The sequence below is a fragment of the Myxocyprinus asiaticus genome, chromosome 20 (assembly GCF_019703515.2).
Source record: "Myxocyprinus asiaticus isolate MX2 ecotype Aquarium Trade chromosome 20, UBuf_Myxa_2, whole genome shotgun sequence".
NCBI lineage: Eukaryota > Metazoa > Chordata > Actinopteri > Cypriniformes > Catostomidae > Myxocyprinus > Myxocyprinus asiaticus.
Genome location: NC_059363.1, coordinates 1,990,842 through 2,006,007, shown reverse-complemented (window position 1 = coordinate 2,006,007; position 15,166 = coordinate 1,990,842). Strand labels below are relative to the sequence as shown.

General features: G+C 37.8%; 1 protein-coding gene across 5 annotated transcripts; it reads left to right on the top strand.

Moving 5' to 3' along the window:
• The first annotated feature begins 5,942 nt into the window (after positions 1–5,942).
• Positions 5,943–11,161, top strand: bdkrb2 (bradykinin receptor B2). Of its 5 annotated transcripts, none has more exons than XM_051645934.1 (3): positions 5,945–6,020; positions 8,869–9,238; positions 9,588–11,161. In XM_051645934.1, the coding sequence occupies exon 3, from the start codon at positions 9,602–9,604 to the stop codon at positions 10,670–10,672; it is 1,071 nt and encodes a 356-aa protein (XP_051501894.1). In that variant the 5' UTR covers positions 5,945–6,020; positions 8,869–9,238; positions 9,588–9,601; the 3' UTR covers positions 10,673–11,161. The 5 variants fall into 5 exon arrangements, with proteins under 5 accessions (XP_051501897.1, XP_051501894.1, XP_051501896.1 ...); XM_051645933.1 differs by lacking the exon at positions 5,945–6,020 and adding an exon at positions 6,786–7,177; XM_051645937.1 differs by lacking the exon at positions 8,869–9,238 and having other exon boundaries at positions 5,943–6,020.
• Positions 11,162–15,166: the final 4,005 nt, after the last annotated feature.

The following is a 15,166-nucleotide window of genomic DNA, read 5'->3' as shown; positions in this document are numbered from 1 at the left end:
GAACTCTTGATCTCTCACGATCAAAATACATCAGCACTGCACTTTATTAATCTTATATCTCACACTGGACTGTCATAAATTATATTCTCTCTTAACAACACACTGGCAACTGACTATCAACCAACAGCCTGAATGTCAATACAGTACAATACAACCTACTGTACATTTTATATATAATATATATACTATTTTTATTGTATAATGTGTATTCTATATTGTGTGTATTGTATACTGTACATTGTATATTATTATTTGTATATTGTGTTGTAATTATGTGTATATTAGATATGTAAATTGTGTTGTGTAAATTTAATGTTTATTGTAAATTGGTATATGTCTCATCACTGTCATGACTGCTATGTTGCTCGGAACTTCACCCAAGACTTTCACCCACTGTTGCACTTGTGTATATGGTTGAGTGACAATAAAGGGATTTCACTGCAGGTGTGCCATGTGATGTCGGCAATGCGGAAGCAATCGAGTATTAATCTGTTGATGAACTTACAACACAAAACATAGAGTGGACATTTAATCTGACCTGTGTTGGTTTGCATTTATAGTTCTGTGTTGGTGTGTCAGCGTCGTTCTGTGAGTGAGTGAGTTAGTGAGTAAGTGTGTGTAATTTCTGGATTCTAAAGTATTTATTCAATTATTGTAGCATCAAAAATGAGTTCAAAGTGCATGCTGAAATGTAGGCTACATATTATTTATTATTCATGTTGCCTTTGCAAGGAGAAAATAAATGAGGAAATTACTGCATGCATGCTCTTGAGTCGCTTAAATAATAATACATAAACATGTTTTGGCATACTTTTGACGTTCTGTGCTGATAAAGAAATCATCAAAATAATGAATAACTATTCGCCTCAATAACTCAAAATCGGTGTCGTTTTAAAGACTTTACAATGCATACAGGCAACATAACCAACTCTTACCAGGTGATTTTTAATTGCTGACAAATTAGAAGTATTCTGTTTCCATAACTTATGAAATATGATTATTTACTCTACACAAACTGTCAAACATATGGTCAAATCATCATGCCGATCAGAAAGTTTGCGAGTAGAAAACAACACAATATTTCACTCACATATTCAATTAATATCAAGTAATGGCCTGGAGAAAAGCTTTTAGAGTGTATCTGCTGTAAACATATCTTCTGTGGCGTTTCACTTGTAACTTTATGAAACACAAACAGAATAAAAAAACAGCTGATGCTCCGTGATGCCATTTCGATGCTCCGGGGCGAATTCAAAACACCATTTTTGCTCCCTCAAAAGGCACTGCGGGAGGGGACACCACTCGAAAGCTGGTTCCAAATGAAAGTGAGAAAATGAATGGGCTCTTCCACAAGACAAAGGGTACATTAATGATGTCGTGTTCCTTTCAGAGTACCCACTTCAAGTGCTCTGCACCTCAGAGTGAGTAGGGCATAGGGAGGATCACTTGCGATTAGTATCCGCCCCCTGATGTGCTGTAGTGCGTGCTGTTAAAGGCACCTCCACTTAATTTTCTTTAATACGCCCACAATTTAGAAAGAAATCTTATAATAACATCATTATTAATTTAATTATTAAAATTTCAACTTTTTTTCTGGACTACCAGAAGGGCACCTTTAGATTTGTGAATGAAAGAGGCTTGCGCCCCTGCTGCCCCCGTTCTGTGCATGTCACAGGTCTCTGTACAACCGCAATACACAGGAGACTTAACATGTGCGCACACCACTGTATCCACTCCCCTCTGTTTTTGTATCCACGCACCTCCACTTTCAAACGTAGTTTTCAAAGTAAAATATCAGTATATGTGTGTGTGTGTGTGTGTGTGTGTGTGTGTGTGTGTGTGTGTATGTGTTCGAGTAAAATGAACATTTTTGTTTTATTCTATAAAGTACTGACAACATTTCTCCCAAATGCCAAATAAAAATATTGTCATTTAGAGCATTTATTTGCAGAAAATGACAACTGGTCAAAATAACAAAAAAGACGCAGTGTTTTCAGACCTCGAATAATGCAAAGAAAACAAGTTCATATTCATTTATAAACAACACAATACTAATGTTTAACTTAGAGTTCAGAAATCAATATTTGCTGGAATAACCCTGATTTTCAATCACAGCTTTCATGCATCTTGGCATGCTCTCTACCAGTCTTTCACACTGCTGTTGGGTGACTTTATGCCAGTCCTGGAGCAAAAAGTCAGCTTTGTTTGATGGCTTATGTCCATCCATCTTCCTCTTGATCACATTCCAGAGGTTTTAATGGGGTTCAGGTCTGGAGATTGGGCTGGCCATGACAGGGTCTTGATCCGGTGCTCCTCCATCCACACCTTGATTGACCTGGCTGTGTGGCATGGAGCATTGTCCTGCTGGAAAAACCAATCCTCAGAGTTGGGGAACATTGTCAGAGCAGAAGGAAGCAAGTTTTCTTCCAGGATATCCTTGTACATGACTTGATTCATGCATCCTTCACAAAGACGAATCTGCCCGATTCCAGCCTTGCTGAAGCACCCCAAGATCATCACCGATCCTCCACCTGGTCGTCTAATAGTTAGACAGAGACCTGTAGAGGCCTTCAAGCCACATTGTCTCGCACCCACTGTGAAGGATCCTTTGGTGGAGGATCAGTGATGACCTGGGGGTGCTTCAGCAAGGCTGGAATCAGGCAGATTCGTCTTTGTGAAGGACGCATGAATCAAGCCACATACAAGGATATCCTGGAAGCAAACTGTGATCAAGAGGAAGATGGATGGCAACAAGCCATCAAACAAAGCCGAGCTGCTTGAATTTTTGCTCCAGGACTGGCATAAAGTCACCCAACAGCAATGTGAAAGACTGGTAGAGAGCATGCCAAGATGCATGAAAGCTGTGATTGAAAATCAGGGTTATTCCAGCAAATATTGATTTCTGAACTCTAAGTTAAACATTAGTATTGTGTTGTTTATAAATGAATATGAACTTGTTTTCTTTGCATTATTCGAGGTCTGAAAACACTGCATCTTTTTTGTTATTTTGACCAGTTGACATTTTCTGCAAATAAATGCTCTAAATGACAATATTTTTACTTGGCATTTGGGAGAAATGTTGTCAGTACTTTATAGAATAAAACAAAAATGTTCATTTTACTCGAACACATACCTATAAAACATACATCCAGAGAAACTGATAATTTTGCAGTGGTCTCTTAGTTTTTTCCAGAGCTGTATATAATTATTATAATTATTATTTATTTATTTATTTATTTACAAAAATCATGATTCTTTTAAGTCTATAATTTCAGGAAATCTTCTCTTAGTTAATTCAAATGATCTGAACAATTTTTAAACCTCTAAATGTGTCATCTCTGTTTTATTTTATAAATGTTTTTGTACCTGCATGTTGGTTAAGCCACATAACTTCTAATTGATGGACGAAAGTTTTTCAAATATTAATTATATTATTAAACAAAATTGCTTCACTGCTTATTTTTTTAAGAAATAATAATAAAAGATTACTCTGCACTACTCATTGCATGCCAACATTTTGTTTTTTTTTTTTTTTTTTTTTTTTCTGTCTCCAGAGGGTTCCACCACATGACATTTCTTACTTTAAGCCACAGAAAAAAAAATATATCAAAATGACTTTGAAGTCAGTAATTGAAAACATGTTCATCATAGTAGAGCTGCATTCAAGTAATTATTTTGTGTGAATTGCATTTTTAATGTATTTTTGAATGATTAAATAGAAATGTACAACAACAACAACAACAACAACAACAACAACAAAATCAGTGTCATACCATTGACCTTTATAGTGTGTAAAGTAGAATAATATGTAAGATATTTGTATACAGGTACTCAGAACTGTCTAAAGCATTTTGATCTGGTCAGAGTTGGCAGACATGAATGGAATTTCCTGGTGCCTCTGCAGTTATTGTTTTTGATAAAACCGTGTAAATGTCATTGATATTGACTCAATTCTGCTAAATTTCTCTTTTAATATTGCAAGGAAGAAAGAAAGACATGAATTATTAAATTAATCCTGAATTATTATTTTTGGGTGAACTTTCCCTTTCATTTGTCTTTACTTACAGTAATTAGAAAGGGGTGTCCACATTTTTTTTGCCGTGTACTTAAATTTATATTTGCTGATTTAAATCAGTGAGCACTTGACAGATGCATCCGTACAATACATATCCACAAACAAATCAATAAAGCCACTGATGTACAGTACTAAGTGCTAAAACCATCCTCTCGTTTTTGGCCTGTAAGACACTTGTGTTGCATTGTGGGGTCCCACAGCTCTCAACCTCAATAATGGCTTTTTTGGCGTCCACTTTTTTTTATTTCCGGTATTTAAAAGAAAATGTCTTGGAACTGATTCAAATAAACAGTGAATCTCATTGTACTCATCATACCTTCAGCCATTCTGCTCATACTTATGGTTAGGGATTTGAAGGACTTTAAAAGCAAATATTAAGTTGATCAGTTGAAACAAGCTTGTCTTTATAATTTTATCATTAACAAACCTATTGTTTTTGTTAGTATTCTTCTTCTTATTATTATTATTCCTGTAGCTCTAAATTGCCCAGTAACTCAAGATCTCCTTGGTAAAAAGTTTTGAAATTTGGCACATTGATACTACATGCCACGAGTAAGTACCACACCAAAAATGGCCCACGTGAGCCTATAGGTGGCGCTACAGGCCACGCCCCAATTTGTCCATTTTCAAAGTGATGCCATTTCCACCCCATAAGTCCAAAGTTTCTGGTATATACTGTATGCCTCATTTCTCATGATGAACAAAAAAGCCTCTAGAACCCATAATGTCCGCCATGATGGATTTTCCTGTACAATACAAATTCAATTTATACATTTTTTAAAGAAAATGTGAGTGGTGTTTGCCCAGTGCAGAACTTACTTTCATGATGCTGGAGAGGGTCGTAGTTGCCTTTGTGCTTATGCTATGTGGTTGCACCGGGGTTCTGAGTGGTTTATAGTGTGTTGGTATGCGGTTCCAAGGGTGTTCTGCGTGGTTGCTTACTGGCTCAAGTCAAAAGAGTCCAAGTCTCAAGTCTCTATGATATTCTGGTCTTTAGATATGGCTGTGTGAAAAGAGTGTAAAATAAAAAGGCAAACTGAAAAACAACACAAAATCAACAAAAAGTTCAGCTTTTACACACATAAACATTTCATTCACAGAATGATGTAAACAAAGCTGTGATGCTGGTGGAAATCTAAACATACTTTCAGGAGGTCATGACACAATTTCTATGATTCAGAGTTGTAAAACCACAGATAAACATTGCAGGAAATGTGTGACCACAGAGACCTGCTTAGACCCTCTTATCTGGCGTAGAGCAAGTATGGAGAAATATAGTAGTACAATGGCCCCAGAAACTATTTGGAGACTTCAGGCACACTTAAAATGTCTAAATGTCATTGAATTAGATATTAAATTATTAAAGCAAGGGTCTTCTGCGCTCAGTTGTAGCTGGAACTTTTCTCAGAAATAATTTTTACTCAAAGACTTGATTTTTAGTGGATGTATGAAGTCAGTTCCCCTCAAATTCCCACAAGTGTCCTAATAGAGGAACCACAGGTGGACTTCAGCACATTAACATACAGTATATGCACCACTTTATTTTGTGTCTGTCCGACACTATATCCATTGCTATATCATTTCAAACCTAAAAAAATAAAACCCACTTGCTTTGATATTTTGTCATCTAATACAATTATAATTTAGACATTTTTAAGTGTATTTAAGTGTCCAAATACATTTAATGGCCACTGATTAAAATCCAGACAACTATTTCTGAGAATCCCATTTAAAAAAAAAAAAAAAAAAAAAAAAAAACAGGAGAAAAGCAGGAGGGTGGAGATCAGGGGAGAGCATCTCTCTTTGGAGTGGCATAATGTTGAGCTCCCACTCGTTTAAGAGTCAGGCTGTACTGGGCATTCACTAAAGCACAGTTGCAGAACAGCACATCCAGAGGACAAATCACACATCTGGGTTTGCTTTTTGGGAGTCCACAATAAGAGAGGTATGTACTGCACTGCTGTTTCAAATAGAAAACCATGTGCTGCTCTGATTTTGCAAAAAGTAAGAAATACAAAACAAAAATAAAACAATTACTTGCAAACAAAACATCAAAAGGGGTGTCTACCACTGTACTCCATTGTATATCTTAAACTGTTTTGCTTTGACTAAGATTATATAAAGTAATCAAAAGTTAACATTTTTGTAAGAATTTATATTTGTGAAACATGATGCATGTTTGCTCAAAGGAATGTCACGAAGCAACACAGTTCAACAACAAAATGCCTTGGCACTGCAGATGGTGAGTTAATAAATTATAGCTCATAAAAGTGTCCACAGTAATCCAAGAATCATCCTGCAAAAAGGGAAAAGCAAGAGATGTTGTAGAATTTTCTACTGATATCCAATTCTACACTATCTTTGGCAGGTTTTGCAAACATCCTAAATCTAGTTATCATGTTAGAAAGAATAGCACATAAATGTGAGTAAATACTATCATTGAAAGCATGTTTAAAGCTTTTTCATATTGATTTATGTTCAATTTTGAAATCTTCTATTTTATGATGGTGTTTCAGTCGGGATAATTTTGTTGCCAAGATATTTATATATTTTTATCTGTTCATTTTGCACATCTAAATTGTCCAGAAAACCAATTTGAAAGCAGTGATTGTTTTGCAATGTTGCACTTAAGCTACACTATGTACGATTTTTTTCTTAAAATGAACAAAATTTCAATGATGAGCGAGTACACCATCAACCCATCTTTCACACCATGTTTTTGCCGTACCTTGATTCACTATGGTAAATCTACAATAGAGATTTGTATTTAGAGCTGTCGGGATGGACTTGGAGCGAAATCGCAGCCATACGTCATTCGTCCTTGCATGTTTACATCATGTCTGTAAGCTCAGAAAGAATGTCCGGCTGTGGCGTGACTTGCGCGAGTGTCGGGGAAGCGAGTGGAACAGCTGTTCACTCTCCTCCTGAAATCACTCTCCTCATGGATTTAACTGTTTTTAACTGTTTGGTGAAGTTGTTTACCTGCTTTAATCAGTGGCAGATTTAGGTATGGGTGACATGGGCAGCCACCCGGGGCAGCATCTTGCCGGGGGGGTTCGCCCAGGGCGCCATACAAGATAGAACCGCCACTGGCTGTAATGTGTGAGTATATTTTCTGGTAGGGTTGTTATGCTTTAATGAATCGAATGTGTACCAATCACGATGTGTTTATAAGTTTTGTTTTTTTCTGTGAAGTTTCTGATACATGTTTACTAATATTCATGAGTATTTTATAACATTGCTGCAGTCTGAGATTCCCAAAATGTGTGTTTCCAAGTATGTGTGTGCTGCTGTTTTCTTAGGCTTTTTTTCTTTTCTTCTTTTTTACCTCAGTTAGAGAAACACAAAAGTTGAAAGAATATTATTATTAGGATTCCTCCGGTAGGCGGACACCTATTATTTTTGTTAGTATTCTTCTTCTTATTATTATTATTCCTGTAGCTCTAAATTGCCCAATAACTCAAGATCTCCTTGGTAAAAAGTTTTAAAATTTGGCACATTGATATTACATGCCACGAGTAACTACCACACCAAAAATGGCCCACGTGAGCCTATAGGTGGCGCTACAGGCCACGCCCAAATTTGTCCATTTTCAAAGTGATGTCATTTCCACCCCATAAGTCCAAAGTTTCTGAAACCTGGTATATATGCCTCATTTCTCATGAGGAACAAAAAAGCCTCTATAACCCATAAAGTCTGCCATGATGGATTTTCCTGTACAATACAAATTTGTCCAAAACTACAAAAATCTACTCCTCCTGAACCATAGCTCCAATTGACTTGAAAGTCAGTATGTATGTGTAGGATACGTGTCTTTCAATTTGATATTTAGCAAAAATTAATACAATACAAAATGGCTGAAAGGTGCGCATTTATGTAAATGTCCACACTGTCTCAATATCCATATGTCCAAAAAAATATATAATGCCATTTTGACTAATGTTTTTTCCAACCTAATAGGCTTCAAGATGACATCACTCTGAAGTACTGTGCAAAATTTCACCTTGATATGTCAAAAGATGACAGAATTACAGTTTACTATTATTTATCGCTAACGCTAAAATAATGCTTTACAAATCCGCTCGTCATAAAACTGATACTTTGATTCATGAATCACCAGTTCATATGAAGACTCTTTGAATGTTTAATAACAAATTAATGAAATGTTGTGTACATGTGTGAAGTACATGTCTCTACCATGTCAATTTTTACATCATTTGCAGTTTTGAGGAGGAATCTGCATTGCTGCTTGCAGCTTTAATTATTATTATTATTATTATTATTATTATTATTATTATTTATTTATTTTTTTTGCCTGACAAAGATCTAATGGTCTAAACGTTGCAAGCAAGTGTAAGCCAATAAAGTATTAAAAACTTTTTATTGTGATTGCATATTTCTGCTAATTATTTTCATGTTCAATAACATATTTCATCATTATTAAATCCTCATTTTACGTTTTTAATATTACAGTGTTATTGTTTGCAGTGCATAGACCTGCTATTGTAGTATTACGGTTCACTTGCATTCTCCACTGAGGCTGTAGATTGTAATATAAAAATATAGTGTCTTCAGTTGAACTCATATCAGCCATTTCACCTCTTAAAATGTGTGACGCGGAGGAGGGCGGGGCTGGGCCGTGACTACGCACGCCCAGCCCCCAATGGGAGTGGGATAAGTGCAGCGGAATGTGGCAGTTCGAGAGAGAGAGAGAGAGAGCCACATGCAGCTGCCGTGTGTGTATTTGTGTTTGTGTCTTTTTGTTTAAATTAAATATTACTTTGATTGTTCAGCCGGTTCCTGCCTCCTCCTTTCCCATTTTAACCCTACATTGGTGCCAAAACCCGGGAAGGAGGAGGGATGCGCTGTTGTGGAGTCCTCACCACTGCAATCCACCCAAAGGAGCAGCCGCGGCCATCCACCAGGGGATGGAGGAGTTGCTGCCTGCCGCCTGGAGGAACGGCTGCAGTCTGCAAGGGGAGGAGGGGCTCGCTGCTGGTCGCGTGGAGCAGTGGAGCCGCTGCCAGGGGCGGAGGAGTTCTCTACCGGCCGCCAAAACGAAGAGGGGCGTTCCATCCAGCAGGGGTCGGAGGACTGGCTCTGGTCTACCGGGGGAGGAGCGGCTGTCATCTGCCAGAGGGTGGAGGAGTGATTGAGGACCAGGTGACAACGTGTCTGGGAACCGGCGAGCAAGTTTTTTTTTCTCTCTCTCCTCTCTCTCTCACTATCGCTCCGCCTTGCCCTTTCCCTCTTCTCTTTTTTTTGTTTTGTTTTTCCCTCCCCTCGTCCCCCTCCCCAGCCCTAGAGAGGCGGGAAAAAGCCTGCCGGCAGACAGTTCAACGCAATGTTTTAGGTTGCTTTATAATTTCTTTCCCCTGCTATTTTCCACCTAATCAGCAGCCAGACAGACAGTATCTGTCAAACACACTCAAAATGTTCTCATATTGTGCAACTGCAAGCAACTTACCAACCTCGTTTTAAATTACACTGAATGACTTCTCTGTCTTCACAGATATTCGTGGAAATATGGAGCAAGACATCCAAGTAACGACAGCTTCAGGATTTCCTACAATTTCTACAGTGGTCTCCAGGAACAACCTCACCAATAACACCCAATGTCCCCATTGGGAAATATGGGACTGGTTGTACATTATGCAGCCGGCTTATATGTTTATCATATGTGTTTTGGGAATCATCGGAAATGTCTTCGTCCTCCTGGTGTTCTGGCTCCATAAGAAAGCTTGCACGGTGGCTGAAATTTACTTGGGAAATCTGGCAGCCGCTGACCTCTTATTGGTCTCATGTCTTCCATTCTGGGCCATCAACATAGCAAGTGGTTTTAATTGGCAGTTTGGCTCGCTAATGTGTCGTCTGGTCAACACAGGCATTAGAATGAACATGTTTTGCAGTATTTATTTACTCGTTCTGGTTAGTGCCGACCGCTACGTAGCCCTGGTGCACGCCGTGTCGAGCGGTCGAATGAGAAGACCACGGTATGCCAAGCTCAGTTGCATCATGGTCTGGTGTTTCGGTTTAGTCCTCAGTATCCCAACGCTTCATTTCCGAGATACCCAATACATTGCAGAACTCAACGTTACGGCTTGCATCTTAAACTACCCGAGTACTGAGATTGGACTTGGTTGTGACATTCTACTAATCCTGCTTGGCTTTATCATTCCACTATTGGTCATTTCTTATTGCACGTATCAGATAATTCGAGCACTGCATGAGCAGGTTATGGATCGATTCAATGCAGAGAACACTGAACGGAAGGCAACGATTCTGGTGCTAGTTGTTTTATCAGCGTTTCTACTGTGTTGGGTCCCATTCCACCTGGTAACCCTACTGGATATTCTGATGCGGTTTGGAGCCATCGGTGGATGTGATGTACAATCAGGTCTTGATGTTTCCAACCAGATATTTACCTACTTGGCTTTGAGCAACAGTGTGTTGAACCCGATTTTCTATGTGATTGTTGGTAAGAACTTCAGGAAGAAAGTTAGAGAATTAATTAAACAAGTTAAACAAGGGAGAAAAGACACAAGTGGTTCTACAAGGTCGCAACTGTCAACGTTGAAGACCCTCACAACATATTAAGACATGACGAGACAAGATGGTTGAAATGTTCATTGGCACATATTGAAATTATAATTGCAACATAGAAATTATGTCTTTGGTTTATGCTGGATGTGGATCCAAACACAATGTTATGGAATAGTTGTGTAACATGTCTGTTTATAGATGTTTTGTATTTGTACTATATTTGCATTCTCATAAAGATGGCTTCACTGTAGCGATGTTTTGCCTGCATTGGAAAAAAAGTGTTTGTGCTATATAAGTGCATATTATCACATATTATATATTACAAATATAGACTATCTGTCATCTGATAATGTTGCAAAACATATCCAATGTTTTGTTTACTTTTATTAAGATTAAATGAATATTTCAAAATCTTTATACAATGAAGCTTTTAGTGTGAACAGATCTTGAAAAACTGTGCGCCACCAGACAGACGCTCAAGACATGATGTCTGCAGATTGTTTCTTTCCAGAGCAAGAAAATTACCAGTTGGTCAAATGAATGAATGTGTCACAGACTTTCCAAGAGTAACTCTGTAGCCCATTGCCTTTGTGTGGTTATGAATTACAAACTCCTAAAATGTGTATTCCCAGTGATACCTCTATGCTTAGACTTATTTTTCATGAAGACAGTAGTCGGTAACACACAGACGGATGGCCAATAATTGGCACTTCTATGATTGTGTGTGGGCAGGGCTGTAACTACAATATACTTTGAGGGGGAAAAGTCCCCCCCAATAATCAGATATGGCCAGATTGTCCCCCCCTAATAATTGATATCCTTGTTGCTGTTCTGCTGCAGTCTATTATGCACCGCTGTCTAATTGTCATTAAGTTGTTGCAGGAACAACATAAAGGTTTAAAAAAAGTTAAATTTTTACCGTGCTCTGTAGTCTAACACCGCTTGTCAATTTCATATGAGATAGCCAATCAAATCGATGAAGGCGGGGCTCAAGTTTAAGAAGCTAAGCGGGAACCTCGTGGATTATTCCAGCACCACGCATCAGTGTCAGCAGTTCATTTTAAGAGTGTTTGTGTCATGTAAGATGTAAGTATCTAACTAAATATGCAATATTTGACCACTGTTTTATGATTGAAATGTTAAACCGACCGACATTCATTTCCAAGGGAGCAAACTATTCATCATTTGACCGTTTTAATTTTTAATTAAAAATACGTCACGTATAGTATATGATTTGTATGTCATGTGTTACGCTCCTGTTCTACTCGCTCCGTATGGGACTCGAACCTCTAACATCAGTCGCTAGTGCACCTCTTGAGGTCAGGAGAGTGAGGTTTATACACATTGCACAGCTATCTATCAGTTGGCCACCGTTACACTCACCCCCCTAAAGCTCACTCCCATCCGGGTCACGGCACCATTGTTACGCTCATGTTCTACCCACTCCGCTCCGTATTTTGAGTATGTCCTTGTCAGGTCTGTGCTCAAAAAATGAGCCACCAGTTAAAGGAGTAGTTCACCTAAAAATGGAAAATGTACTTTTTACTCACTCATTTACTCACCCTTACGTTGTTCAAAACCAAGGGCGTAGCAGCCACGGGGGACGTGGGGGACATGTCCCCTGCTCTCTTTAAAAAGGTGATTTTTGTCCCAAGCATTTTTCCAAGCTAAACACATACCGAGTCCAAAAGTTGGATTTATATACAGTATTCTTTGTGTTTTGTTACTTTGGGCTGATTGAGCGACCATCCAGCCAATCACAGGTGAGTTTCATGAGCCGAAACAACCCCTACGTAATAGGCTGTCAGTCAGACAGTCTAATCAACGTGGCTCCATTCATTTCTACAAAATTGCTTTCAACAGTGCTCATGTATCCATGTTTTTTATTGACATTGACGTTGACCTAAACTAATAATTTAGAGATGATTTCAGATCGGATGGGCACGATCTCGAACTGTGCATGTAACTGTGCATGTCTGGAGCTTATCAAGTGTAACATTAAGATACAGCATCATATACACTTTCCACTCCTTGAAATGTATATGTTAATGTATCACACAATTCACACGTGATTCCCATGTATTCATGTATAGCCTAAACCTGAGCGCAATGTTAAAAACCTGACCTGAAGTGATGATTTCATGTCGGAGCTCATCTATCCGTCTCTTAAAGTTGACCACATTTATATTCACATCAGCGATTCAGGTAATTATCTGGTTAAGACTTTATTCTGAAAAAAGTTAAAATGCTCCATAAAGGTTTAAATGCTCCATAGAGTATTCATCTATTAGGAATATTCCTGCTTATGTAAAACAAAGAAACTGAAACATGCTCTGTCTTTTTTTGTTTTTTCATCACCAGAAACGGTCACTGAATCATTAAATGGATCTGAACGAATTTTGGTGAATGTAATCAAAACACAAGCTACTTGGATACATTTAAATTCCACAATGCACAAGCACAGAGTAAAAAATAAAATTGTGCACATGCACAATTGTCATTACTGTAATAGATTCAATAATTTATTCAGGACCAGCTCATGTGTGAAACAGAAGCAAGTGCTCCACAAAATGCCCTTTAATTTTGCAGCTAATTTTGCTAAATTATGCAGTTATTTTGGAATACTTGAATCTTTAAAATACTACAAATATTAAAAGTAAATAATACGTATATATTAATATAATACTTATATATTAATATATACTGTAATATATTAATACTGCACTGTAAGTGTTGGGTCTGTGTGAGCCACCTACTGACAGCTGTGTCCCCCCACTTTTAAAATGACTGCTACGCCCCTGCTCAAAACCCATATGCAGCTCTATTCCATAGAATAACAGTTTATAGTGAGCAGGAGCTGTCGAGCTACAAAAAGGACAGATACTATAAAGCACTATTAAAGGTTCAGTATAAAGACATCATAACAGTAGTCCATATGACAAGTGCACTATGTTCCAAGCTTTCTGGGGCCAAAAAACAGTTATGTGTTGTATGGACTACTTTTATGGTATTTATATATTTTTTTATTTTATTTTATTTCTCTTTGGACCTTGACAGTAGTGCTCAATATGAAGCGCTTTTGTATGGAAAAGAGCAGCGTTAGGATTCTCGAAGTAAATATTGTGTTAAGATTCTACTGGGGGGAAAATAAGGCACAACTTGAAGGCAGTAAATAATTTTGTCTATTTTCTTTTTGGTAGCCAGCTGACACAGTCATGTCATTTTACAGATACATCAGTGATGAAAAGAAATTCAAATTATATTCATCTTTTCTTTGATACAGCACAAAAAAGAAATAAAAGATGACTGAAAAAGGCAAATTGCTAGCAATGTTCAAGACATGGTTACGGCCTTGTGTGTGGGTGGCTAACTTTAATCTTTCACTGTTCCCTCAAATAAAGCATATATATTCCCAAATGAGAAGTTAATGAAATATAATGTCTCTTGGCAGTATTTTCTGTGCTTGTAAGTATTTGTACATGTACAGTACATCAGCTAGGGCTGGAGTCCTAGCTTCATTTGCACTGTTGCTGGAGAATCAGAGGTTCGTTCGCACTAATACATTTTCAGTTAAAAATGCATTGATTTAGCTACATTTATGCCTCAAATCCACACTGGAACAACGTATTACTCCACCAAAAATGACTTTCTAGTACCTTGGAAAATGATAATGTTTGAAATGGAAAATAGAGTTTTCAACCAAAAATATGTTAGTATAGATATGGCCAGAGGGAGTGGCAGCATGTGAAACATTTGTGATTTATATGTTGCTTGCAAAAAATAAAAATAAAAAATTTGTCAGAATGCATGGCTACTTTTGAATGGCTTCCAGAGGAGACATTTTTATGCCCCCATACTGGTGTAGTTACAGCATCTACCAGTAGGAGCAAACTGGACCGTGCCAACCAGCCAAAACAACAAAGGTCTGTACTGTATATCATCTTAGATTGGCCAAGAATTGCCCACTTTGACAGAAATGACATATGGTGATCAGTCACCGTTGGTTTTGTCATTACATGCCATGTAGGGGCGGGCTTGCTTGAGATATTTTATACCATGATATTATGCATAATATGACTGTGGGTATGCCGTCTGAGGCTGAGACAAGCCAAATCCTGTCCTCATTGAACCCATTTCTGTATGTGATAGTTGGCAGACACTTCTGACAAACAGCTAAATGTGTATTTGAGAAGATTCAAAAGGAGCAGTATCTCTCCTGTGATGAAGTTCTACTGAAGTGATCAACGCTCAGTCCATTTGCTCAGATCGCCCTCTGTTGGTAAATGAGTCTCTATACAAGTGAAATTGTGTGTCTAGAAGTATAAACCTTTCATTATAGAATGAAATGCTACATTTCTCCTTTGCCCCATCAAGCTATCCTTTGCTGGACTGTGTTTATCCCTTTGTTTAGAAACTGTCAAATAAGGGTGATTTAGTTGTTTTAGAACATAAAGTGACCAACATATCCAACCACAGCTTTTGCATTCTCCATATGTACACTTACAAACATTCATACAATTAAAAACAATATGTCTTCAGTTCAAGTGT